This window comes from Leguminivora glycinivorella, chromosome 17, assembly GCF_023078275.1.
Source record: "Leguminivora glycinivorella isolate SPB_JAAS2020 chromosome 17, LegGlyc_1.1, whole genome shotgun sequence".
Lineage (NCBI taxonomy): Eukaryota > Metazoa > Arthropoda > Insecta > Lepidoptera > Tortricidae > Leguminivora > Leguminivora glycinivorella.
This window is the reverse complement of record NC_062987.1, coordinates 19415322-19442866: the sequence shown is the minus strand read 5'-3', so window position 1 is coordinate 19442866 and position 27545 is coordinate 19415322. Positions and strand designations below refer to the sequence as shown.

The 27545-nt window shown below is 36.6% G+C and overlaps 1 protein-coding gene and 2 long non-coding RNA genes across 4 annotated transcripts in view; 1 reads left to right on the top strand and 2 right to left on the bottom strand.

Moving 5' to 3' along the window:
- The window catches only part of LOC125235394 (probable tubulin polyglutamylase ttll-15), a 36079-nt gene extending 14465 nt beyond the window's left edge, over nucleotides 1-21614 (bottom strand). The window contains exons 1-3 of the mRNA XM_048141945.1: nucleotides 21511-21614; nucleotides 12447-13180; nucleotides 10545-10707 (exon numbers count right to left, since the gene is read on the bottom strand). Of these exons, the coding sequence (XP_047997902.1) occupies nucleotides 10545-10707; nucleotides 12447-13180; nucleotides 21511-21528 (915 nt within the window). The 5' untranslated portion in view covers nucleotides 21529-21614. The remainder of the gene's footprint in view (nucleotides 1-10544; nucleotides 10708-12446; nucleotides 13181-21510) is intronic.
- Nucleotides 13455-15098, top strand: LOC125235396. Its single transcript, XR_007178081.1, has 3 exons — nucleotides 13455-13823; nucleotides 13920-14271; nucleotides 14879-15098. It is a non-coding gene; the product is annotated as an uncharacterized LOC125235396 (long non-coding RNA).
- On the bottom strand, nucleotides 17047-19675 carry LOC125235395. 2 transcript variants are annotated; one of them, XR_007178080.1, is made up of 4 exons: nucleotides 19371-19675; nucleotides 19057-19284; nucleotides 18333-18486; nucleotides 17047-17178 (listed from the first exon to the last, which is right to left on the bottom strand). It is a non-coding gene; the product is annotated as an uncharacterized LOC125235395 (long non-coding RNA). The 2 variants fall into 2 exon arrangements; XR_007178079.1 differs by having other exon boundaries at nucleotides 19057-19675.
- Nucleotides 21615-27545: the final 5931 nt, after the last annotated feature.

Genomic DNA, 27545 nt, shown 5'->3' with positions numbered 1-27545 from the left:
ATACTTTAAATTAAAATAAATTCTCAAAAAGAAATATACCTACCTAAACCTCTTCGAAATTAGGTAGGGAATTCATTATCTAAAGTTTAATATCCCATGTATGTCATATTGTTACAACGCTAAAAAATACATATATACAAGTAAATAACCGAAAATGAACACCCTCCTTTCCCGCTCAAGTGCTACTTATGGTCGGGGATTTTTGTTATGTTATGTTATTTATTTATTTAAATGTCTCCTAACTACACCCAACAAAATTAATTAAAGGGTTAAAATTTTGTTCCAAGTATTTCCCCACCAGTTTTTTTTTATTGCTTGGGCTATTATTAGTAAAGCACGCGCTTTATGGCCTTTATGAAAACTATTGGCCGGTGATCGTTACATTTTACAAATTCCTCCTTGAAACCACAGATCCTTCCCCTCCTCTGAAACTAAATTTAATTCAAAGAGTAGACGGCGACTTTGAGTTGAGAGGCCCCAGCCCCCGACCAAAGGATGCATTGATTTGTTAAAATTTAAAGCACTCGAAAGCAGGCGCGTAGTTAATTAGAAATATGGAAATGAATATTATTATGTAAGAAATACATAAGTATAATAGCTAAGAATGTACATGTAGTAAACATAATGAACAAAATGTAAAGTACGTATTTGATAAAACATTTTCGAGAGTAATATTTTTACTCATAAAATTGTGCAAACACTGCAAACTTAATTTAAACTCCGAAACTATTTATTTTCTGAAACATGGTATGAAATGTTGTCATTACGTCCTTTTAAGTTAAAATATGCTTCCCGGTACCACAACATAGTGTAATTTAAAAATACAGATATAAAATTAATACTTCGCAACTAAATTACGACTATAAACACATAAAATTATTAAAACACCAAGACCAGACAATTTAAGCCTGGCGTCCACTAGGCGCGCCGAGTCGAGCCTTGGTAACCCTTAGGCCGTTTTTACATTATCCGATCCGATATCGGATGTCGGAAGGATTTCAATGGAAAAAATCCAAGATAGCGCCTGTAATGTATGGGATATCGGTCCGACATCCGATATCGGATCGGATAATGTGAAAACGCACTTAAATGCATGCTTTTTTTAATATAAGCCATGGGGTCTCATCCGGAACAGTGCAAAATTATTTCCAAATAGAAATCATAGATGGCGCCAAGTGTCACGATTGACGATTATTATTTTTTTATCAAATAGATTTAAAGGTATTTGAAGCGTCATAAATTAAGTACATTATAAATTAAATACAAACATCGATGACAACACAAATTTAATGCATTATTTTAGAAATTTTCAAAGAAATAATATCACGTAATATATTGCTACTGACTATGACGCAACAACGTGAACAACCTGCGCGCGACAGTATCGAGCTACCTAAATTTTATTGCATATTGTCACTAGATGGAGCTGCCACTATCTACAGTATACTGCCAACGAAACGGTGCGATTGTGTGCGTTCCGTTCATTGAGATATATGTACTACGTACTATAGGCGACGTTGCCAGACGGGAACTCTGCACAAGCTGACAAATGCGCGGAGTGCGCGAAGCGGTAATTTACGCGTAGAGTAGTAAGTCCACCATCAGATGTGACACATTATTATATTCCGCCTGTCAAAATTATTTATTTATTTATTTACAACTTAAAAAATACAAAGTAAGCGATCACTGCCACCCATGGACACCCGAAACACCAGGGGTGTTGGAGGTGCGTTGCCGGCCTTTAAGATGGGTGTACGCTCTTTTCTTGAAGATTTATCTTCTTTAAAATACAAATATATACTTATATATATAATAATATATAATATAGTGCGGTCAGTTTTTTTGGACAAAGCGTATCCATTGTTCTCTTTTTTCATGACCAGGCCAAAGAAAACAGCAAAAAGTGAGCGTGCTAAGAATACAATTTTACTCAATAACTATTAACAATCAATAAACAAATTAACTTTTTTTATATTATAGTAACATAATTCATAAAGTAGTAAGTAGTTACCTAATAATTTTCCAAATTGAAATAAATATATTTCGCAAATCTATTAGAGGTGAAACACATTAGTAGGAACAATGAAAATGGCACATCTGCGCGGTTAAGTTTTTAGTCTATGATTGCGTCACCAAAATCGCGGAAGCCTCGCTCCCGCTCGCGTGTTCGTAGAATATTCAGCTGTCGTGTCGGCCGATAATATTTGTTTGTGTGCGTTAATAATGTAGGTATACGTTTGTAGTAGTGTGCGTGACAAAAATGTCTATTAAAGAGCTGCCAATGATCGAAATTCAAATTAGTTGAACAATTTCCATTGAAAAAAAAAAGTTTGTAATGCATCGGTCCGAATTGCGGATACTAGTTTTATCATCTTTTAGTAGATATAATTGAATGTAAAATTATTTATTTTGCCTGACGCTCTTGAGTATTTTTTATGCCGTTATTTTAATTTTACAATATAATATTTGGAATATAGTGCTTATAATTATTAAATATAAAACATTTTTTAAATACTTTTTGTTACAAAATCATACTTCATTGATTTGGAACAACGCTTTTTATCGGACCTACATCCGACACTATCGGAAGCGTTTATCGGATGTAGGATGTCGATCTGACACCCGATATCCGATCGGATAATGTGAAAACGGCCTAAGCATTCACCGTTAGTGCGTTTTCACATTATCCGATCCGATATCGGATGTAGGACCGATATCCCATACATTGAAGACGCCATCTTTGATTTTTGCCTTTGAAATCCTTCCGACATTTGCCACATGCACGACCGATGCGATGCATGCGAAATCAAACCTTATCGATATGGAAGTATGAGACGCGACGATTGCCGACTGGCTAGGATTTCCGAACGCACACGAATGCGCGCTCGGTCGCCGATCTGCGGCGGAGTGGGCCGAGACCTCGACGCGACGCCGTCAGCAACTACCTAGGTAGTAAATAGTCAAGAGCGTTTGTATGGAGAATTAACTCCTCCTGTATCGTCTTAAGGATGAAATGGTGATTTTAGTATGTATGCGATTTAGGCTGATTTTTTCAGAGTCAGTAATTATTTTAAGTTTAAACATTTTACTGTAGGGGCGAATAGTGTACCTTTCTAATAGTCAGTAAAACCAGAGTCAAACTTTTCATATACTAATATAATTAACCAATAATCATTATATTTTTATAAAAATGATTTAGCCTATTTAGCTTCTAACCACATAATATATTATAGTACAACTAATTTAGTGTTAGAGGTAATATCGATGTCAAATATTTTTTTAAATATTTTCCCAGACTCAGGAAACCTTCGCCTATCATAGGGGGCGTCCATTAATCGCGTCATACTGCATAGGGGGGGGAGGGGGTCATGAAAAAATCACCAAATATCACCATGGGGGGTGGGGGGGTTAGGAACATATCACGTGTATTTTTTTGTTACACTAACGTAAAGAAAAAAACATATTTCTGAGCTATTTTTATATCAACTTTTACAGTCAGAACTTGCGTTGTGCAGTACAAAGAGAACAGAATATAATAGAATATAATTTATTCGTGAACACAGTCAAGATTAATTACACATTACAACACAAACAGAAAGGAATGAAGTGCCACGAAATGGCCTCATCTCAGCGTGTTGCTGGTGATTTCCAGCGCTGATCTTCCGATGAGACCATCAAGTGAGAAAAAAAGAGCTGTGTGCAGTCGGTTCTTTTTAATTCTCAAAGATTCTTTTAGTTTGCCCTCATCACGTGTACACGGACAGTCGGTTATAGACGGTCAACCTAATCATGGCACTGAAAAAAGGCGGCAAATTTGACAAATGTGAGCTCACCGGCCATCTGTCTTCAAAAAACGCGTGCTTTCCTAAACCTTGACGTTGGCGGAATCATAGACGAGCCATAACACTAAAAAACCGGCCAATTGTGAGTTGGACTCGTGTTGTAAGGGTTCCTTACATCACAAGAAGAGCTTAAGCGGCTATCAAGTTCAAAAAATTTTTTTAGAAAGTCTTTATAAAGTTCTACTTTTGTCATTTTTTCATATTTTTTAAACATACGGTTTAAAAGTTAGAGGGGGGGGGGACACTATTTTCCTTTAGGAGCGATTATTTCCGAAAATATTAATATTATCAAAAAACGATTTTAGTAAACCCTTATTCATTTTTAAATACCTATCCAACAATATATCACACGTTGGGGTTGGAATGAAAAAAAAATCAGTCCCCATTTTACATGTAGGGGGGGTACCCTAACAAAACATTTTTTTCCACTTTTTATTTTACCAATTTGTTGGCGTGATTGATAACCATATTGGTACCAAATTTCAGCTTTCTAGTGCTAACGGTCACTGAGATTACCCGCAGACGGACGGACGGACGGACAGACAGACATGGCGAAATTATAAGGGTTCCTAGTTGACTACGGAACCCTAAAAAGACGAAACAAAAATGACTGTACATGTACCTAATATTCAAACGCACTCAACATTTTCAAAAGGCTATCTCGGGTATTTTTTTGAAAATTTTATGCTAATTAGTTTCGGAGATAAGGGAATGGTAATTTTTGCCTGTTTTCTTAAATTACTTGAAAATTATTTGACTGAAAATTATTAAAAACATATATTTTTGAAATACGTATAAGGGCTATTTTTTTCAAAGTTGTCCACCCCACTTTTTTGTAACATGGGTATTTTTTACGCGATTCATATTTCGAATCGCAGAATCGCGAGGTCTTTTGATCGTGATAGGAGAAAAAAATGTCCCAAGATTTCCATATTTTTTAGACCTTCCATTCCGTTACCGCCATACAAAATGTATGAAAAAATGGTAACGGAATAGAGAAAAAACCTTGGGAGCTCGCGATTCTGAGTGGAAAGCACATAAAACAATCCAAATAAAAAAAGTGGGGACCAATTAACGCTCTTTCATTTGATATGTAACACGCTAAAAAACTATTTCAAAAAACTTTGATTTCTAATTTTCACTTTTACCCCCAAAAGTGGCCCCTATAGTTGTTTTTTTATTTTATTTAAATTATATGCCCGTCTTTGGGTCACAGGTTTACATGTGTGTGCCAAACAAGTTAATCGGTTCAGTTGTTTCGGTTTAGTGGTTTCCTTTTTTAAATACGGAACCTTAAAAATGAGGGGGCAAAGGTTTAATTCTCATAGAAAATTTGAATTTCGCGCCGAGATTTGGTTGGTTGGTTGGCTGGAAAAAAGTCTCCTTAAGTTGCCAAAAAATTACACGTCATATTGGCCAGGGGGGGGAGGGGGTCCTGAAATTATCACCAAAGATCACCATGGGGGAGGGGGGGGTCTAAAATAAGCCAAAAACGTATGACGCGATTAATGGACGCCCCCATACATATAAGTACCTATGCTTATATTAAAAAAAGCATGCATTTAAGTGCGTTTTCACATTATCCGATCCGATATCGGATGTCGGACCGATATCCCATACATTACAGGCGCTATCTTGGATTTTTTCCATTGAAATCCTTCCGACATCCGATATCGGATCGGATAATGTAAAAACGGCCTAAGGGTTACCAAGGCTCGACTCGGCGCGCCTAGTGGACGCCAGGCTTAAATTGTCTGGTCTTGGTGTTTTAATAATTTTATGTGTTTATAGTCGTAATTTAGTTGCGAAGTATTAATTTTATATCTGTATTTTTAAATTACACTATGTTGTGGTACCGGGAAGCATATTTTAACTTAAAAGGACGTAATGACAACATTTCATACCATGTTTCAGAAAATAAATAGTTTCGGAGTTTAAATTAAGTTTGCAGTGTTTGCACAATTTTATGAGTAAAAATATTACTCTCGAAAATGTTTTATCAAATACGTACTTTACATTTTGTTCATTATGTTTACTACATGTACATTCTTAGCTATTATACTTATGTATTTCTTACATAATAATATTCATTTCCATATTTCTAATTAACTACGCGCCTGCTTTCGAGTGCTTTAAATTTTAACAAATCAATGCATCCTTTGGTCGGGGGCTGGGGCCTCTCAACTCAAAGTCGCCGGCGCGCGGCGCCGTGGTCGCGGGGCGCGGGGCGTGGGGCGCGGGGTAGGGCGCCGCGGATCTCGTTCATTCAATTCCGCTTGCATGTGTTGCGGACAGAGCGAGTATATTATACGTACGTGGCGAGCACACATACAAGCCGCACGGCAACGCCATCTAGTAATGTTCGACTTTAAACGTCCATGTGACGTTATAGGTTTAGTGCGTGATAGCTAAAACAGATGTCGCAAGATGTTGCAGTTTGATGACTATTTCGACGTAGGATACTGATAAGAGTTTTGTTGGCCACGCGTGGCTACTGGCGCCATCTAGCTCTTTGAGTGTGGATTAAATTTAGCCTACAGGTCTAGAATACTTAGGACGGCGCCCATTTTTAGTATGGGATTAGGTATCTGTACTAGTATTATTTGATCTGTGTATAAGCATAGGTACTTATATGTATGGGGGCGTCCATTAATCGCGTCATACGTTTTTGGCTTATTTTAGACCCCCCCCTCCCCCATGGTGATCTTTGGTGATAATTTCAGGACCCCCTCCCCCCCCTGGCCAATATGACGTGTAATTTTTTGGCAACTTAAGGAGACTTTTTTCCAGCCAACCAACCAACCAAATCTCGGCGCGAAATTCAAATTTTCTATGAGAATTAAACCTTTGCCCCCTCATTTTTAAGGTTCCGTATTTAAAAAAGGAAACCACTAAACCGAAACAACTGAACCGATTAACTTGTTTGGCACACACATGTAAACCTGTGACCCAAAGACGGGCATATAATTTAAATAAAATAAAAAAACAACTATAGGGGCCACTTTTGGGGGGTAAAAGTGAAAATTAGAAATCAAAGTTTTTTGAAATAGTTTTTTAGCGTGTTACATATCAAATGAAAGAGCGTTAATTGGTCCCCACTTTTTTTATTTGGATTGTTTTATGTGCTTTCCACTCAGAATCGCGAGCTCCCAAGGTTTTTCTCTATTCCGTTACCATTTTTTCATACATTTTGTATGGCGGTAACGGAATGGAAGGTCTAAAAAAAATATGGAAATCTTGGGACATTTTTTTCTCCTATCACGATCAAAAGACCTCGCGATTCTGCGATTCGAAATATGAATCGCGTAAAAAATACCCATGTTACAAAAAAGTGGGGTGGACAACTTTGAAAAAAATAGCCCTTATACGTATTTCAAAAATATATGTTTTTAATAATTTTCAGTCAAATAATTTTCAAGTAATTTAAGAAAACAGGCAAAAATTACCATTCCCTTATCTCCGAAACTAATTAGCATAAAATTTTCAAAAAAATACCCGAGATAGCCTTTTGAAAATGTTGAGTGCGTTTGAATATTAGGTACATGTACAGTCATTTTTGTTTCGTCTTTTTAGGGTTCCGTAGTCAACTAGGAACCCTTATAATTTCGCCATGTCTGTCTGTCCGTCCGTCCGTCCGTCTGCGGGTAATCTCAGTGACCGTTAGCACTAGAAAGCTGAAATTTGGTACCAATATGGTTATCAATCACGCCAACAAATTGGTAAAATAAAAAGTGGAAAAAAATGTTTTGTTAGGGTACCCCCCCTACATGTAAAATGGGGACTGATTTTTTTTTCATTCCAACCCCAACGTGTGATATATTGTTGGATAGGTATTTAAAAATGAATAAGGGTTTACTAAAATCGTTTTTTGATAATATTAATATTTTCGGAAATAATCGCTCCTAAAGGAAAATAGTGTCCCCCCCCCCCCCCCCTCTAACTTTTAAACCGTATGTTTAAAAAATATGAAAAAATGACAAAAGTAGAACTTTATAAAGACTTTCTAAAAAAAATTTTTTGAACTTGATAGCCGCTTAAGCTCTTCTTGTGATGTAAGGAACCCTTACAACACGAGTCCAACTCACAATTGGCCGGTTTTTTAGTGTTATGGCTCGTCTATGATTCCGCCAACGTCAAGGTTTAGGAAAGCACGCGTTTTTTGAAGACAGATGGCCGGTGAGCTCACATTTGTCAAATTTGCCGCCTTTTTTCAGTGCCATGATTAGGTTGACCGTCTATAACCGACTGTCCGTGTACACGTGATGAGGGCAAACTAAAAGAATCTTTGAGAATTAAAAAGAACCGACTGCACACAGCTCTTTTTTTCTCACTTGATGGTCTCATCGGAAGATCAGCGCTGGAAATCACCAGCAACACGCTGAGATGAGGCCATTTCGTGGCACTTCATTCCTTTCTGTTTGTGTTGTAATGTGTAATTAATCTTGACTGTGTTCACGAATAAATTATATTCTATTATATTCTGTTCTCTTTGTACTGCACAACGCAAGTTCTGACTGTAAAAGTTGATATAAAAATAGCTCAGAAATATGTTTTTTTCTTTACGTTAGTGTAACAAAAAAATACACGTGATATGTTCCTAACCCCCCACCCCCCATGGTGATATTTGGTGATTTTTTCATGACCCCCTCCCCCCTATGCAGTATGACGCGATTAATGGACGCCCCCTATGATAGGCGAAGGTTTCCTGAGTCTGGGAAAATATTTAAAAAAATATTTGACATCGATATTACCTCTAACACTAAATTAGTTGTACTATAATATATTATGTGGTTAGAAGCTAAATAGGCTAAATCATTTTTATAAAAATATAATGATTATTGGTTAATTATATTAGTATATGAAAAGTTTGACTCTGGTTTTACTGACTATTAGAAAGGTACACTATTCGCCCCTACAGTAAAATGTTTAAACTTAAAATAATTACTGACTCTGAAAAAATCAGCCTAAATCGCATACATACTAAAATCACCATTTCATCCTTAAGACGATACAGGAGGAGTTAATTCTCCATACAAACGCTCTTGACTATTTACTACCTAGGTAGTTGCTGACGGCGTCGCGTCGAGGTCTCGGCCCACTCCGCCGCAGATCGGCGACCGAGCGCGCATTCGTGTGCGTTCGGAAATCCTAGCCAGTCGGCAATCGTCGCGTCTCATACTTCCATATCGATAAGGTTTGATTTCGCATGCATCGCATCGGTCGTGCATGTGGCAAATGTCGGAAGGATTTCAAAGGCAAAAATCAAAGATGGCGTCTTCAATGTATGGGATATCGGTCCTACATCCGATATCGGATCGGATAATGTGAAAACGCACTAACGGTGAATGCTTAGGCCGTTTTCACATTATCCGATCGGATATCGGGTGTCAGATCGACATCCTACATCCGATAAACGCTTCCGATAGTGTCGGATGTAGGTCCGATAAAAAGCGTTGTTCCAAATCAATGAAGTATGATTTTGTAACAAAAAGTATTTAAAAAATGTTTTATATTTAATAATTATAAGCACTATATTCCAAATATTATATTGTAAAATTAAAATAACGGCATAAAAAATACTCAAGAGCGTCAGGCAAAATAAATAATTTTACATTCAATTATATCTACTAAAAGATGATAAAACTAGTATCCGCAATTCGGACCGATGCATTACAAACTTTTTTTTTCAATGGAAATTGTTCAACTAATTTGAATTTCGATCATTGGCAGCTCTTTAATAGACATTTTTGTCACGCACACTACTACAAACGTATACCTACATTATTAACGCACACAAACAAATATTATCGGCCGACACGACAGCTGAATATTCTACGAACACGCGAGCGGGAGCGAGGCTTCCGCGATTTTGGTGACGCAATCATAGACTAAAAACTTAACCGCGCAGATGTGCCATTTTCATTGTTCCTACTAATGTGTTTCACCTCTAATAGATTTGCGAAATATATTTATTTCAATTTGGAAAATTATTAGGTAACTACTTACTACTTTATGAATTATGTTACTATAATATAAAAAAAAGTTAATTTGTTTATTGATTGTTAATAGTTATTGAGTAAAATTGTATTCTTAGCACGCTCACTTTTTGCTGTTTTCTTTGGCCTGGTCATGAAAAAAGAGAACAATGGATACGCTTTGTCCAAAAAAACTGACCGCACTATATTATATATTATTATATATATAAGTATATATTTGTATTTTAAAGAAGATAAATCTTCAAGAAAAGAGCGTACACCCATCTTAAAGGCCGGCAACGCACCTCCAACACCCCTGGTGTTTCGGGTGTCCATGGGTGGCAGTGATCGCTTACTTTGTATTTTTTAAGTTGTAAATAAATAAATAAATAATTTTGACAGGCGGAATATAATAATGTGTCACATCTGATGGTGGACTTACTACTCTACGCGTAAATTACCGCTTCGCGCACTCCGCGCATTTGTCAGCTTGTGCAGAGTTCCCGTCTGGCAACGTCGCCTATAGTACGTAGTACATATATCTCAATGAACGGAACGCACACAATCGCACCGTTTCGTTGGCAGTATACTGTAGATAGTGGCAGCTCCATCTAGTGACAATATGCAATAAAATTTAGGTAGCTCGATACTGTCGCGCGCCTAGCGCTGATTTTCAGATTAGCGGCTGAAACGATGACGACATTACTTTTAAGTACTTTTAACTTACCTTAGACGTGGCATAGATGTCGAAAGCATCCTTCATGCTGAACCCAAGCTCAGTGTAGCTGTGAGCCAGCGAAGGCACCTTCCACGTCGGCAGGTAATCGTCACCGATCACGTACTTATCCAGCACTGACGGGTCGAAGGGGTGGTACTTTGCGGGGCAGTATCTGAAGAAGCAAATCCACAGATTTCATATTTATAAACCATACGCAGATGCACAGAACTTTATTTATATAGAAGAAACAAGTTCATCTATTTGTATAGGGGCCGAGCGTGTCAAATTTTGTACTGAAGTTGTTTCTTGCCTGTAATTTTAAATATGTCTCAGGCTCTTGATTGTTCATAATTTTTGTGTTGTTGCAATTGAATATCACGTAACGAGGCATTTTTTATGTTTTGATTGACTTCAACTTACAAAAATTGACGCCCGAAAGCTGCAAGCTGCGAGTAAAAACGACATTTGGGATGTGCTTGATCTATGGTATATATGACTGCGCAGATGCATTTGGTATGTTAAGCGTGTTTGGCACGATACAGCTTTCGCGCGTCAATTTTTAACACCCGACGCAAAAACGACGGGGTGTTATAAACTTGACGTGTCTGTCTGTCTGTCTGTGTGTGTGTCTGTCTGTGGCATCGTAGCTCCCGAACGGACGAACCGATTTAGATTTAGTTTTTTTTGTCTGAAAGCTGAGTTAGTCGGGAGTGTTCTTAGACTTCTTAGCCATGTTTCATGAAAATCTATGTCGCGGTCGCGGGTTTTTTCAAAATTTTAATTTTGTGGTTAGTATCTGTGTAAGAATGTCCTATAATATTTATTTAACTTACTAGCTCCCTGCTAATCAATTTCTCACAAAATTCGAGGAAAAGCAATCATTTTTATTTGGTCCTAGGTTGTAGTTACCGCGTGGGGCCATCTATAATTCAGTAGAAGATATTATGAGTTCAATAACCCTGTAACTACAGATCTTCATAAATAATGTATACCTAAGAATACCTCTCATGTATTATTTAACCAGTCAGAAATACCTTTGCAAATAATTCTGAAATCTAGTTAATTTTAGGCGCTCGTTATTAATTAGACCATAAAAATATTCCACCGTAAGAAATACTGTTTAATTCAGTACCTTAGGTTAATTACCGCTGTAGAGATCTTGTTATAACAGAGGCATAGAGCATGTGAAAGTACAGACGCGACATCTCTCAGTGAGAATCCGTATTGGCGCGACGGAGTCAGACTGTGTTTCGATCGGCATCTAGCGACAACGATTGTCATTAATTCGGCTAGGCACGGACTCAATGGTTTTTAATTAGGTTTTTGCCAATTCAAAATGTTTGATTGTTTTCCCGGCATTTTAGGTCAATTGTACTCAGAATCACGAGTACTTTCAATCTCACTGGGAGACAAAAAGTGTCCCAGAATTTCCATACTAGTTTTTTTTACGAAATCGACTCTTTTGTTACCCCATACAACATGTACGGAAAATGGTAACAAAATTGGAAAAAATTTATGGGACAATGTTTTTTAACTACTGGGATTGAAAAAGCTAGTAATTCTGAGTAGAAATAGCATTTTATTTTTCAAAAATATTACACTTTATAAAAGTGGCAAAAAAAAAGAAATGCTCAAAACGTGTTTAATTAGGTCGATTTTGCTCTAAATAGTTTTTTGCTCTAAATAATTTACCTACGCAGTAAGGATCATATCAATAGTCAAATATTTTAACGAGAGAAACACCTTTAACTCTGATAACGCTATGCTAGCAACGATTTCGACAAGCAAAATTCATAATTTAATAGAAGTTTGAACTTTAAATTAAAATAACATTTGCACGCGCGGGGCTGTCAAAATCACTGCTAACTTAGATTGACTATACATTCTGTGTTAAATAAGGTAATCACTCACCGGAACAGAACATCTCCTTTGTACCAATACACCCTCAAAGGATTCACCGATGTCAGCACCACGTACACACCAATATCGAACTTGTGTCCATCCACCAAGAACGGTTTCTGCACATACTCCTGCACGAAACTTTCCCCATTTGACAAGTCAATTTCACTCACATTTTTCAAATACACTTGTCTGTGTTGGTTATGTTTTTCTACAAATAACGCGTTTTTGTTTTCAGCTGCATATTTTAAAAAGTCTTCTTTGCTCAGTGGCAGTTTGAAAGCTTTCGGGATATATTTATAGTCTGTGGTCGCTAGATCTACTTTGTTGGTTATAAAACCTGTGCCAGGAAAGTGGTTCACCTTCTGATGTGGCTTTAATTTGTGTAAATTGGGATATAACACTCTGAATGGGTAATCGTGGGACCAAAGGAGGTCCCATGGGGTTTGATTCGTGCTTTTTTCGTAACCAATTCTTTCTAGAACTAAATGCACGTGTTTGAGAAGACCGTTTCTATTTTCAACGTCGCTGTAGGCAGAATACACCCAGTATCTGTTGACAGTCTTATTTGCTTCATCTTTGCACGATCTATTTTGAATGTTTAGTATTTCTAATAAGATGCCTAAAGACACGCCGATTATACAAATTAGGAGAAAAATGCTTGCGTTTGAGTCTTTGGTGTCTTTTTTGTTTTTTTCATCTTTGGCCTTGTAGCTCGCTCGTTGGTTTTCCGTTATTTGGTTGACCTGTAAATAAATAATTTTGTGTTAAGAACTGAATGATCATTCATGTCACGGGATCATTTGCATTTTTATTCTGAAACTTTTCAAGTTTATCAATGAATATTGGTGTGATGGTATTTCTTGGAATATTGTGAATAATATTCTGAAATTTAATTAGCATTATGTATAACTTTGGCTACAGCGACTTTCATTTCAATGTGAATTTATGAACTAAATTTATGAACATCGCAACATTTGTGATCCAACACATTATTAAATAAATTAAAATGTTATTTCAGCAGGGCAATTATGGTCTGTCATTAAATATATCTCTATCGTCTACCGAAAGTGGAATTATATTGTAGCTCAAAGCATACTAAAGTTATAAATCGGGGTTTAATAAAATGAACGCGTCGATAGATAAATGATAAGTGTGTGAGTGACCACTGTTGTCTTTTATAAAAATCCGTTCAATAGCTGCCTTTATTTCATTGCGGGATGTGTTTTGGAACAATAAAATGCACGGATTTTTCAAATTGACAGCTGTGACACCTGTCAAAGTTTGATTTGACATATTGACAAATGTCACATACACCCGAAAAACATAGAAGTCAAAGATGAAAGTAAGTTGTGTGTTGTAAAAACTAAAGGAATTCCACCAAAAATGGTAAGTTTAATGAAATAACAATACTTAGTATATTAATGGTAATATTTGGGTTCTTGTAGTTTGTTACATTATTAATTGCTTTTGTTATATTTTCAGTTGATGCAAGACGGACAAGCGGGCAGGAGAATGATAGTGAAATATTTAAGAGGATACGTACCCGGGAGCACAAACGTTTACGATAATATCGTTATTTCTATCGCTCTTCAATATTGGCGCGACAGAGCCAGACTGTGTTTCAATCGACGTCTAGCGACGGCGAATTTCCTGTGAGCAATTCAGTCAGGGTATGCTGCAAACATACCAAGGAGCCAACAAGGAATGTTGCTAGGCTTACCGCGAGAGATGTGAAATGCCATGACACAAACCAATTTTAAGTGGGCATGATATATACTCAACAACAGCGGGCACTACAAGGCTCTGGCATAGAGTACCTAGAGCATGGAATGAGGTACATAAATTAAATATTTATAAATATTATAGGATGTTCTTACACATATTGACTGAGTCCCATGTTACGCTCAAGACGGCTTGTGTTGTAGGTACTCAGACAATGATATATATAATATACAAATACTTATATACATATCAACAAATCCATGACTTGGGAACCAATATCCGTGCCCATCACACAAGTAAATGCCTTTACCGGGAGTCAAACCCAGGACCGCGGCTTAGTGAGCAGGGTCACTACCCGCTAGGCCAGACCGGTCATCTCATGCGAATACTATAATTTTTAATGGTTATGTAGCTACTAGCTGACCAATATAGAAAAAAAACTGAATGATATTTCAAACAGATAATTCTTAAAATTTATAATTGAAAGAATGATAGCGCATAAAGGCAGAATAAACTTCCATAACTTAATTCTAATTAACACAAGTCAAATTGTAATCTATTGCCTCAAGCACTAGAGGCCTTGGTCACTTTTTCTTTCATATGTATAATTTATTTCGGTTTTAATATCATAACTTAATTGATACATAATAACTATAATAAATGTCTCTTGTTAATCATATATATATTTTCCCAAATCCAGTTTCTAATAATTGTTGCAGGCTACCATTGCATAGTTAAATATGATGTGGCTCCTTCTTGTCATACTTTCTACAGCTGCAGAAAAAGAAAAACAATGTAACACTGAACCAGTAAGGTGTAATTGAACTAAATGCCATAAAACCAACTTGTTTGAAATAGTTTGAAATAGATCCAGAAAAGTTATAAGTGTGAGTGTTACTTTTGTAATAATTAAGCCCTTTAGCGTGCGTGCGTGGTGACGGGTTAAGAATTTCACCAACCCCTTTCTTCCCGTGGGTGTTGTAGAAGGCGACTATGGGATATGGGTTAAATTGTGGTGTAGGCAAGAGGCTGGCAACCTTTCACTGCAATGCCACAGTTTCGTTTTCTTTTAACCCCTTATTTGCCAAGAGTGGCCCTGAAGCTTTAGTGGTTTCATGTGCTCTGCCTACCCCTTTATGGAATACAGGCGTGATTGTATGTATGTATGTTAAGTCCTTTATTCAACATCGTGAGGAAACCGGACTAATCCCAATAAGGCCTAGTCACCCTTCGGGTTGGAAGGTCAGATGGCAATCGCTTTCGTAAAAACTAGTGCCTACGCCAAATCTTGGGATTAGTTGGCAAAGCGGACCCCAGGCTTCCTTGAGCCATGGCAAACGCCGGGATAACGCAAGGAGGATGATGATGATTCATAAACATGTAACAGCCCCTCTAGCACAACTTGCCCTGTCGCGCGCGAGTCCATACTTGAAGTCGCGTTTGATGTATGGACTGGTGCGCGCGACTAGGCAAGTAGGCAAGTTGTGCTAAAGGGTCTAATGACCAGTTTGGCTTAGCGCATAGTGACCCTACCTTCTAAGCAGATATTCTAGGGATTGTATGTGTATATTTGTCCCGGAACCATGGTTGTTTATTTTGAATATTATATACTTACATCATATGACTTATTTAAGATGGTTATTCATCATTAAAGTTACCATAAAAGGTGACCTCTCTAATTTAATTTATTTTGTTTTTGTTTCAGTCACGGTATATTAGAAAACACTCAAGATGTCGAGGAAACACAAGAAGTTGATGTCGATCTAATGAGAGATATTAATTATTAGAAATGAATGTATTTGAAATACAAGTATAAAATACCTATTTTCAATTTTAAATACTTTTATTAAAAACTATTTTGTATTTTATTTCAAATACTATAAAGTGGATGTGTTTTGCATTTTTCTAAACTTTAAAATACAAAATTCTTTTTTCACCACACCAACTGGTAGAAGCTCTCTTAATTCTCCAAAAAACGGATGAGAAAGTGAATTTTATCCGCAAGATTGCAAAGTTGTTTCATACAGATTTTAACTTGTCCTATGCTGGCTGGTAGATTTTGCCTTTTAAGTAGGTATGGTGTTTTTGAATCATATCATACCTACTCGCATATGTTTAATAAATTGATGATTTTGATTTAGGTACAGTTAGTATTTTCCTCGTATTGCTGTGGTGAAAAAATTGGTGTTTCCGTCGGGGCAAAATTTGTATAACCATTGTGCCTTGAAACCCTCGCAACGCTCAAAACTAATAGAGCTGCACCTAAGAAAGGTTACTTGTTAGATTAGTTTGTTTTTGCACTTCTTCGTTACTTTATATAAACTGTATTAAGTTGCGACAATAAAGATTATTAATTCAATATTTTTATACGACATCCATAAAAAATATGGAAATATATGGAGAATGGCTCTAATTTCCAGTTATCTGAACTTGTGAAAGTTTTAACAGTGCAGAACTTAATTTCAATGACCGAAGAGCTGGCGACTTCCTCACACAACTTATCAGCATTGCGGTACAGCGAGGGATACAATGCCTTAAGGGCCTATTTTAGACATTAGATTTAGACAAAGATTATGTACATTTCTATGATGAAAAATAGTGTACAAATGTCAGTAATAAATGGTACTTATTTTCTTTAATTTATATTTTTCTGGGTTTTGTAACACAACAGTACAGTACATTTAAACTCAGAACCCATATACAAATGTCTTAAGTACATTTTACACCTACTGTACCTGAAATTTACATACTAATGTTTTTTGTCAAATAAAAAAAATATTTTATTTTGGAAATTGTATTATTTACCTATTTCAATATTCTCGCCGGCACAGAGGTGACTATCAGATTTTATTAAGGCTGTATGCAGTGTGATAGTAAAACAAAATAATGTCCTAAATAATTGTTTATTGTGTACGCTCGCACGCCAGCTCTTGACAACAGCCAGCAGTTGCAGCATTGCATCATGCTTAGATAGGCCGAGAGGCACCTCTTCCATAGTTCCTCTTGAACCACGAATTTTCTGGAAGAATAAAAAAGAAACAGGTACAGGCAACCAATCTGAATCCTAGGCCACGGTAGGATCCTTTTACAGTAAAATTCAAACTGACTTATATAGCAAATAAAGCACAGTATCAATAAGAAGGGGTTCTAGAGTGGTCTAGGATGCTAATTAGTGTAAATGTAAGCAGCAGTTTAGAAATTATTGTCACACAAGAAGTCTATTTTTAGGTTGTACCTACTTGGTTCAAAAAATATGGCAAATTATCAATATAAAAAGAAACAGGGACAACGTGTCTGGTGGGAGGAGAGAGTAAACTTGAAAGTGAGTTGATACCTTACATAAAGGGAACATGATGATTGAATTGCCTTAACTGACCTAGATAATAACTTTATTTTCATAAAATAAATGATGGTATATTCTGTGAAAGTGTTAAAACTACAGCATAAGTACTCCTATACAATTAGAATCCACTGGAACAGAATAAACACACTGTAACAGTGTAAAATTAATCATAAATAGTTGTTCTCCATTGTGTGAGTTTGTCTAAATTTATACCTAATTTTAATTTAATATAAACAGTTTAATAATAACGCGCTGGTGGACTGGCGGTAAGAGCCTGCGACTTTCGATCCGGAGGTCGCGGGTTCGAACCCCGGATCGTACCAATGAGTTTTTCGAAACTTATGTGCGAAATGTCATTTGATATTTTCCAGTCACTTTTCGGTGAAGTGAGGAAACCGGACTAATTCCAATAAGGTCTAGTTAACCCTTCGGGTTGGAAGGTCAGATGGCAGTCGCTTTCGTAAAAACTAGTGCCTATGCCAAATCTTGGGATTAGTTGTCAAAGCGGACCCCAGGCTCCCATGAGCCGTGGCAAAACCGGGATAACGCAAGGAGGATGATGATGATAAACAGTTTAATAAAAAGGATAATTGCAATCAAGTTTACAAATTATAAACCTGCTTAAACTTAGCTATTAAATCATTTACGGGGCAATACATATCCTTTGTAAACAAGGTACTAAAGACTTTCATTCTCAGAGGTAACTGATTAACATATCAACCAAACAATAGCTACCTACCTATCTCACTGCACAATTAATAGGTACTTATAGTGATAGTGCTAATTATTTTTTTATGTCTAATGGTTTAGTAGGTACTCAAATGACTTACTTGCCTTCTGTTGACAGCAGATATGTACAATGTCAATTGATGGAGATGCTGGGTCATATCACAGTAGTCTACCAAATGGATGAGCCATAATCTTGTCTAGTCTTGTGTTGGTAGTTGGCACTAGCTCTGCTAGGGTGGATAGGTAATTAAGAACCTAAAACAAATTAGTAAAATATGTAAAATAAAATAAAAAAGCCTTGTACAAATACCAGTGGCAGCTGGTGAAAATTTCTGCAAGGCAACACTTAGCAAAAAGAAACCTGTCTTAACATTAGGTACTTTACTATAGGCAAGCCGGTGGGAATCGGCTTGTATGAACCAGCCGCTGCTGACAAATACCTACTATTCTGGTAATTTGGATCCAATTTAGTCCCATAGATCTATCATTAAAACAAATAAGTAATCAGAACAGCTGCAATTTTTTCAAGTTGATATTTCTCCTTGGGATATGAATAAATAATTTTTTTGCCAAAGTAATAGCTGATTTTGTGTGTTTGATCAACAGATATATTAGAGTAGGTATGGCAAAGATACTTTTGAAGTGCTTTTGATAACAATGATGATGCTATGCTATGTGGGAGTTTTGTGAAATGATGATGTTTGCTTGAAGCAGCTCTGTCTGTCTCTAACACACAAACTTTTACATTAACATTAGTTAGGCATCATGAATGTATTTACTTAACTAGATACACTGCAATCATGTCAATTTTATAAGTAGCTTTACCTTAGGGCACTAGGTAATCCATCATGGTTGTTAGATTTGTGATTCTCGGCGTTAAGTTGGGGAATGTGAAATGCACTGTCACCTCTGTAAATGCACTCTGTAAATACTTATTTATGCCATTTCTTCATCGTACTTATCAGACGGGTTGCGAGCGTCTCTTGAATTGGAATTTTCGACTAAATTTTCTTCTACAGCGGCGTCGAGTAGGTATAGCATAATTTGACTTTCCTGCAAAGAAATTATGAGAATAGTATACATAGCCGAACTTTCTAACTAATAAACTTCCAATATAATCATGGAAAACGGATGCTTACCGGATATTTATACTTTAAAATAGATCGATTCACTAGTTTTACTTCGACGATAAAGCTTATCGTGACCTCAGAACCACTTAGTTAAAATTAACTCCCCAAACTGTCAAAATGGGACGATCTGTCAAATGTATCCAACGAGCATGTTATGCGAATTGACGTTTATCAGCTCGGTCACTTACTGCTATAAATGTATAACTAACTTCATACTCTAACGAGCCAGCATGTTAAGAGCGATATATATCGAAAATTACTGTCATTTTATTGAACCCTAACTGTCAAATTATCTCTATCACATTTCCATGCTTCGCCCGCAGATAAATTTGCGCAAGTAGGGTAAACTCGCCTGATTCGGTGACACGCCTAATTCGGTGATACAAACTTTGAAGCACTATTCTGAAAGACGATTTTTAGGGTTCCGTAGTCAACTAGGAACCCTTATAGTTTCGCCATGTCTGTCTGTCCGTCCGTCCGTCCGTCCGTCCGTCCGTCCGTCCGTCCGCGGATAATCTCAGTAACCGTTAGCACTAGAAAGCTGAAATTTGGTACCAATATGTATATCAATCACGCCAACAAAGTGCAAAAATAAAAAATGGAAAAAAATGTTTTATTAGGGTACCCCCCATACAAGTAAAGTGGGGGCTGATATTTTTTTCATTCCAACCCTAACGTGTGATATATTGTTGGATAGGTATTGAAAAATGAATAAGGGTTTACTAAGATCGTTTTTTGATAATATCAATATTTTCGGATATAATCGCTCCTAAAGGAAAAAAAAGTGCGTCCCCCCCCCCCTCTAACTTTTGAACCATATGTTTAAAAAATATGAATAAAATCACAAAAGTAGAACTTTATTAAGACTTTCTAGGAAAATTGTTTCGAACTTGATAGGTTCAGTAGTTTTTGAGAAAAATACGAAAAACTACGGAACCCTACACTGAGCGTGGCCCGACACGCTCTTGGCCGGTTTTGGTTCTTTCACCGAATTAGGCGTGTCACCGAATGAGTCGAGTTTACCCTAGATACCTGGCCCCGTAGCCGAATGGCATTTGTCCGACGCCAAACGAAAGCGATACGCCGCTGGCTCTGTCGCGCCAATACGCAAGCGCGATAGAGATAGATATCTACTAGCGCTTCGTTTCGTGAGCGTTTCGTGAGCGATTGTGCCATTCGGCTAGCCACCCTGACATGTTTGTTTTGGATCATAATAGCTACACATAAAGAAACTACTGACTCTACACAAAACTAAAAAAATATATATCTTTCCAAAGTATTTTGGGGAGTCTAAATTTTAAGTTAGGTATACACATTTTTATTGTATATTTTGATTATGTAAATATACTATAACTAGCTTTTGCCCGCGGCTTCGCTCGCTTTAGAAAGAGACAAAAAGTAGCCTGTGTCACTCACCATCCCTTCAACTATCTACACTTAAACAATCATGTCAATTCGTAGCTCCGTTTTGCTGTGAAAGACGGACAAACAAACAGACACACACTTTCCTATTTATAATAATAGTATGGATTTACTTCAGTTCATAAGAAATTTAAATACCTACATATATTAGTAGGTATAATCAAAAAAGTGAGGTGCATTAGGGTAATTCCGAAAGCCGTCTAATTACGAAAGCCGCATAAAAATCTCCATTATTTCCATCATGTCAACATTCCCCTTTCCTTACCCTGATGCACCTTATCTGTAACTGTAACACAAGATTTGCTCCAAGATACAGAGGCCAGGCCTAGTTCAATTGGCTTTTACTCCACCGGACATTGCCTGTGTGAGATATAAAACTTATTGCTTTTTAACCCTAAAAACGACGGGGTGTTATAAGTTTGACGTGTCTGTCTGTCTGTCTGTTTGTCTGTCTGTCTGTCTGTGTGTGTGTCTGTGGTATCGTAGCTCTCGAACGGATGAACCGATTTTGATTTAGTTTTTTTTGTCTGAAATCTGAGTTAAGTAGTCGGGAGTGTTCTTAGCCATGTTTCATAAAAATCGGTCCACTATGTCGCGGTCGGGGGTTTTTTCAAAAGTTTAATTTTGTAATTAATGAATTTACTTAAGTACTTATTTAAATACTATAATATTCTTCATAAACGAAAGCCTATACAAATAAAAGCATTAAAACTACCCGAGTACTTACATTTTCATTATCCTCCATTTTTAATTCATTTATCACAACTTAAATAAACAGAACTACGAAATCTCAAAAAACTTTCAAAGCATGTGTATGCGCAAAGATGTATGTTAAGACTGGTCCATAGTGTAAGGAGAGAAAGAGATGCAAAGTGAAACGTTACTTGTGTGGGAAAAGTACAGGAAACACTTTCTAAAAGATGGTAAACTGGTATGGCGCATTTAAGGTCATATGCTAGTAGGTAACCGGTATGTTTACGGTTTTGTACTTTATTACATTGAGATAAGTTATGTTAGAAAATGTTAGAATGTAGAGTATAATTGTACCATGTTGTATGATAATTTAATACCTATTAGTACAGTTCCTCTTTCCCATTGCGTTTAGTTATTATTATGGTGTTTTAATAATTTCACCACCCCCTTTCTTCCCGTGGGTGTCGTAGAAGTCGACTGTGGGATATTTATATGGGTTAAATTGTGGCCTAGGGTAGGATATGTTTAATATAATCATTAAATTAATTGTTATTGATGTAGGGAACAAATCTAATTATTTTATTAAATAGTCTTTCGATAGATGGCAGCACCATCTCTCTCGCTATATCGTAATCCTGCAAAAGGATTCATATAGGAGGTGCAAGCACAAATTTCTCGCCCTTAGAGTTGGTCAAAGGCGCCTAGCCTTCAGAGATAACATACACTAGAGAAATTCCGACGGGTACCTCGGCCGTCGGGGTGGTGTAGCGGTCGAACATGTCAGCCGGGATAGCTGGAAACCCGGGTTCGATTCCCGGCTTCGCCACCAGTGGGTTTGATCGCTTTTTCTTTAGTGTATGGCATCTATTTCTCAAAGAGCGTTTCAAGTTTCTCTCTTCTATCAGATGTTCTCAAACTCATATTCTTGCTCCCCCACCATCTACTTCTAAATTCTATAGCAACTCTTTTACCTTCCGGGCTGTACGGTTGTGGAATTCCTTACCAGTAGAATTAAGACTAGCAAAATCTCTTCCAATTTTCAAAAATCAGCTTAAATTATACTATCTATCTCTATCTTAAGTTGCCATTTTTATTTATTGTATTTATGTATGTATGTATGTATTATGTGTATGTAAGGTATATTTATTTATGTATTCGGTATATATGTATGTGTGTTTGTGTTGGTTTTCTCTATATTTTTTGTTCTTGCACTGCCTGTTAACTTTTGTTTCTGTTCCGTTTTTCCAGCTACCCTAAGGTTGTCTGGAAGAGATCGCTCTTTAGCGATAAGACCGCCTGTTGTTACCTAGTTATACTCTCATTAAACATTCTGTATACATATAACATGTAAAATGGTGCAATAAAGAATATTTACTTACTTACTATTTCAGTTTATAATTGTTATTGTATAATAATAAAGTTCAGTGGTGTCATATATGGCTCATGGCCTTACTTGTATCTTATTATGTAACATCAAAGAGGATCGAGTATTATAGAGAGTTACGCCGTTTTCACATTATCCGATCCGATATCGGATGTCGGAAGGATTTCAATAGAAAAAATCCAAGATGGCGCCTGTAATGTATATGATATCTGTCCGACATCCCATATCGGATCGGATAATGTCACTGTCGAAGTAAAATGTGTAATCACAGTGCATAGACTGCCATCTCTTGACACAGGCTTAAAACTTTTGAACCTCAGTTTTGACAATTTGGCCCATATTCTTAGCTTGATATGTTTTAAAATGTCAAATATTAATATTAGCGCCCCGCTCAGCTAGATGAGCGTACCCCAAAGGTGTAATGCCATCTAGGCCACCGTACCTTTTTCTGTATGGTACTGAGGTACGTTTTTTCTTAGACTTTATCTGTCTATACGGAGTTATATATGTCTTTGGTAACATCTTAATTTTATTACACATGACTACAACAAATAAATGAAATGAAATGAAAGGCTGGCAACCCGTCACTGCAATGTCATAATTTCGTTTTCCCCTCACTAGCTCGGAAACACGTGTTTTGTCCTTTAATACCAGCGGGTAAAAACGCGTTTTTATCCACTAGTGTAAAGTAATTTGACCTTGAATAAAGTCAAATTAACGGCTTTAAAATTAATAAAAGTAGGTGAATCTAGTAATAAAGATGATTTACCACCTGTGGAACTACTGGAAGCAGTGATAAACGCATTTTTTTTGCGTTGTAGTTTAAATGAATTTATTAGTGTGGGGAAAGTTTTGTGTTACACTCGGGTGTATTTTATTCTCGGCACATGTCAAAACAAATAACAAGTTCAGGATTTGGTAAAACCACTCGCTTCGCTCGTGGTTCAACTATGAACTTTCACTTGCTCGTTTTTCAATTCCACACTCGGCGTTAAAATTTAAGACACTTGTTTCTTGTATAACAAATAACTATTTCTTTCTACCCCGTAATTAATTGCTAAGAGTGGCACTAAAACTTGAGTAGTTTCATGTGCTCTGCCTACCCCTTTATGGGAAAACAGGTTTGATTATATGTATGTATGTATGGTATTTTAACGTTTACTTGTACAAGTACATTACATACACATATTACAAAACCTATTTTGAACTTCTATTGTGTTACAAAGGTTTCTAAATTCAAGTAGTTTTTTTTGGTATGCAAATAACAATTAAAATTTTCTAGGTTAATGAATTTCTAGTTGTTTGTAAATTAACCTTAATAATAAAATTAGATAATTATACAAAACATCAGGACAAACCTAATAGTCGTCTGAAATAAAACAATTTTCTTCATTACGGGTATTTATAATTACTATAATTACCTACTACTAAATAGGCCTCGTTTCCAGTAGATGAATAAATTAACGTCTGTTCTGTAGGTCACGGTGCCTTTCTTAATTAATACTTATTGTATCGTAAAATGTGTTAATATGTAGGTATGAGTAGGGACTTATTGATATTTTTAAAACCCTACATAACCGGGATTCGAACCCGCGCGCGCTAGGCCAGACTGGTCATCAAAAAAAGTCGCTGAACAATGTGTGAAACTGCTAAGGCACGCCACAGACAGTCTGAAAAATTCATAATCTTAAAAAACATTTGTATGCAATCTGTCAGTTCAATCTGAAAATTCTGTCAGTTTGAACTGACAGGTTGCATACAAATCTTTTTAAGATTATGAATTTTTCAGACTGTCTATGGCGTGCCTAACGCCGTGGCTTGCGTGGGCGACGGTCGTGCGATGGTCGCGCGATACGAAATCAAACCTTATCGATATGGAAGTATGAGACGCGACGGCGACGGTCGCGCGACGGTCGCGCAACCGTCGCCCACGCAAGACACGGCGTAAGTCTGTCTTACTAAGAAACCCGTAGTAGAGAAACCCTCTTTATTGTACAAAAACACATAAAAAAAAAGCATACATTGAGAAATTGAGGCAGTTAACCTTTGAGTAAATGCTTAAAGAGGGTAAAAGGTACCATAAAGACAATGGCAAATAATATATAAATAATAAATAAATAAATAAATACACATACAGTAATAGGATAAACCTAACTATATCACGCAAAAAGGAATGTGAAGGATTAGGCATGCAGAAAGGGTGGCAGCTTCCGTCACGTTCGTAGCCCTAAATATATTCTAAAGGTCTCGTCGGTTCGTTATTTCATTACAGTGCCTTTAACACTGTTGCTAGGCGAACTTGCAAAAATTCGGAACTTTACTGTGCTTAAAATAATTGTTATTTGTTTTACAAGGGGGCAAAGTAGTTGTTTAACCGCACGTGCCAATATTGATACCCGAGCAAGCGAAAGATTCCAATATTGAACCGCGAGCGTAGCGAGTGGTATCAAGGCACGAAGGTTAAACAAACTTTGCCACCGAGTGAAACACAAAATTTTTCACCACAACAACACGAACAAAATACTGACTATAAAACATCAAAATAAATGAAATCCATCAATTTATTCAATATTTTTGATTAAAAATCATCATTTATAGATAAAATCTAGCAGCCAGATTAAGACATCGAGTTAAAATTTGTATGAAATTACTTTGCCCCCTTATGGATAAAATGCGATTTTTCTATCTGTTTTCGAGTAGCAAAGAAAGCCTTTACCAGTGGTGTGGCGAAAAATAGTTTTTCTACTCCCGTACTGTTATTCGTGAGTTACAAGGTCGTGCATAGAACTTAAAAACCCTACATAAAAGATGTCAGGACAAGTCTATCTAGTCTATACCCTGAAAACATTTAGTAGAAGTAGCACGATATAGCTGTTACAGTTCAGTAAATACATTGCTACCAACTTAACAAACCAATTCGCAGAGTCGAGACTCCTTCGTTTTCTGCTGCGTTCATTGGCGACGCGTCGAATCGCATTCAAATGTATGAGAACTCGATTCAACTCGGCTCGATTCGTCTTAGTGGCCAGGCTTCAAAGAACCATACCATAGACAGTTTTATTTTCATGTTTGCACTGAAACCAAAGAGAATATAATCACTACGTTCTAAGAGACGGAACTTCATAGTAAGTATCTGTCGAACGATTTGTATTGCACTCGAGTTCCACTTGTAGCAAAATAGGAAAATAAAATGTTGCTATATTATCATATCATTTTTTTAAATAACATTTATGGCCTGGATGCAAGTCCTTTAAGCATTATCATATCAAGAAGGTTTTATGAAGTAGTGATGTGAAAAATCGATAAAAGTGATTTTCTGAACCGATTACAACCGAAAAGGCAAGCGATAAATAGGGCCCCATAAATGAGGTTGTTAAATACTGCCCTAAACCTAGTGTTATTGTCTTAAAATGATTGAATGAATGAAAGCCCCGTAAAGCTTTATATAACTTTTATTAATTTTCATATATTCTTTACATTTTAGGATAAATAAATAATAAGTATAAGCTAATTAGCTATTAAGTACTTCTGATACAAGATATTGTAAAGTATCAACTCTTGCTATACCCTTTTCAGGGTCCATATAATATGTGCCTATTGTAAAATTATATGGTATGCAAATAAAGAACTATTGAACTATTAAACAAATTGTCTAATATTTATCATTACAATCAAAATTATGTGATTTTCGATTAAGAGGTACCTACCTAAAATGATCGTCAGAATGGCGGGTGTACATCAAGCAATCTTGGTGCGATATACTTCAGGAGTTAGTGCTAGCAATGTGCCAAATGTGCGCCAAAATTCAATCAATGTGCTCTTTAAACTCCAGAGATATTTAAGAAATTAATAATACCCGCCATTCTGACGTCAGGTCCCTTCCAGTTCTCGCTAATGGCTACCTACTCAAGGGTGAAAGTACTGCCTAGGGTTAGTGCTAGCAATACGCGTTTTACACAAAAAAGTGATCTATTTTATTTCAGCAGGCGTTTATAGATATATTTATTCAATTCCATATTACTCTCGAACGACTCTCTGAATTAGTTTGTGCTTCATACATGTGGAAGCACATTGCGAGCACTAACCATAGGCAGCACTTTCACCCTTGAGTAGGCAGTCATTAGCTAGAACTGAAATTGCACCCGCCGACCTTACGTCAGAATGGCGGGTATCATTAATTTCTTATAAGTATCTCTGGAGTTTAAAGAGCACATTTCCCGCATTTTGGCGCACATTTGGCACATTGCTAGCACTAACTCCTGAAGTACCTATACCGCACCAGGATTTCTTGATGTACATACACTAGGTTGGAGCGAAAAAACACTTTTCTGGAATTAGCAAATCTAATAGTTATCAATCAATGCCCCTTAGTCTATGAAGCCTTTGTGCAAATTTTCAGCTTTTTAAATCAATATCTTCAGCCTCCGCATTAGGTTTTAAATTTTGAAAATCTCATACAAGCTTGAAAATTCAACTTTCAGTTTTAAACATTTTTTTCGGTAGTATTATGTTCAGTATACATTACTGATACATATTATTACAAGAAACTACCAAAAGTTGCGAAAATAGCATTAAAAATCGCAAATGTTCAGTATTTTAGCGGCTATTTTGGCCAATGTAGGTACTGAAACTAGGCAAGCTTTGGCGGTTTTGACACTATTTTGGCAATTTTTGGTAGTTTCTTA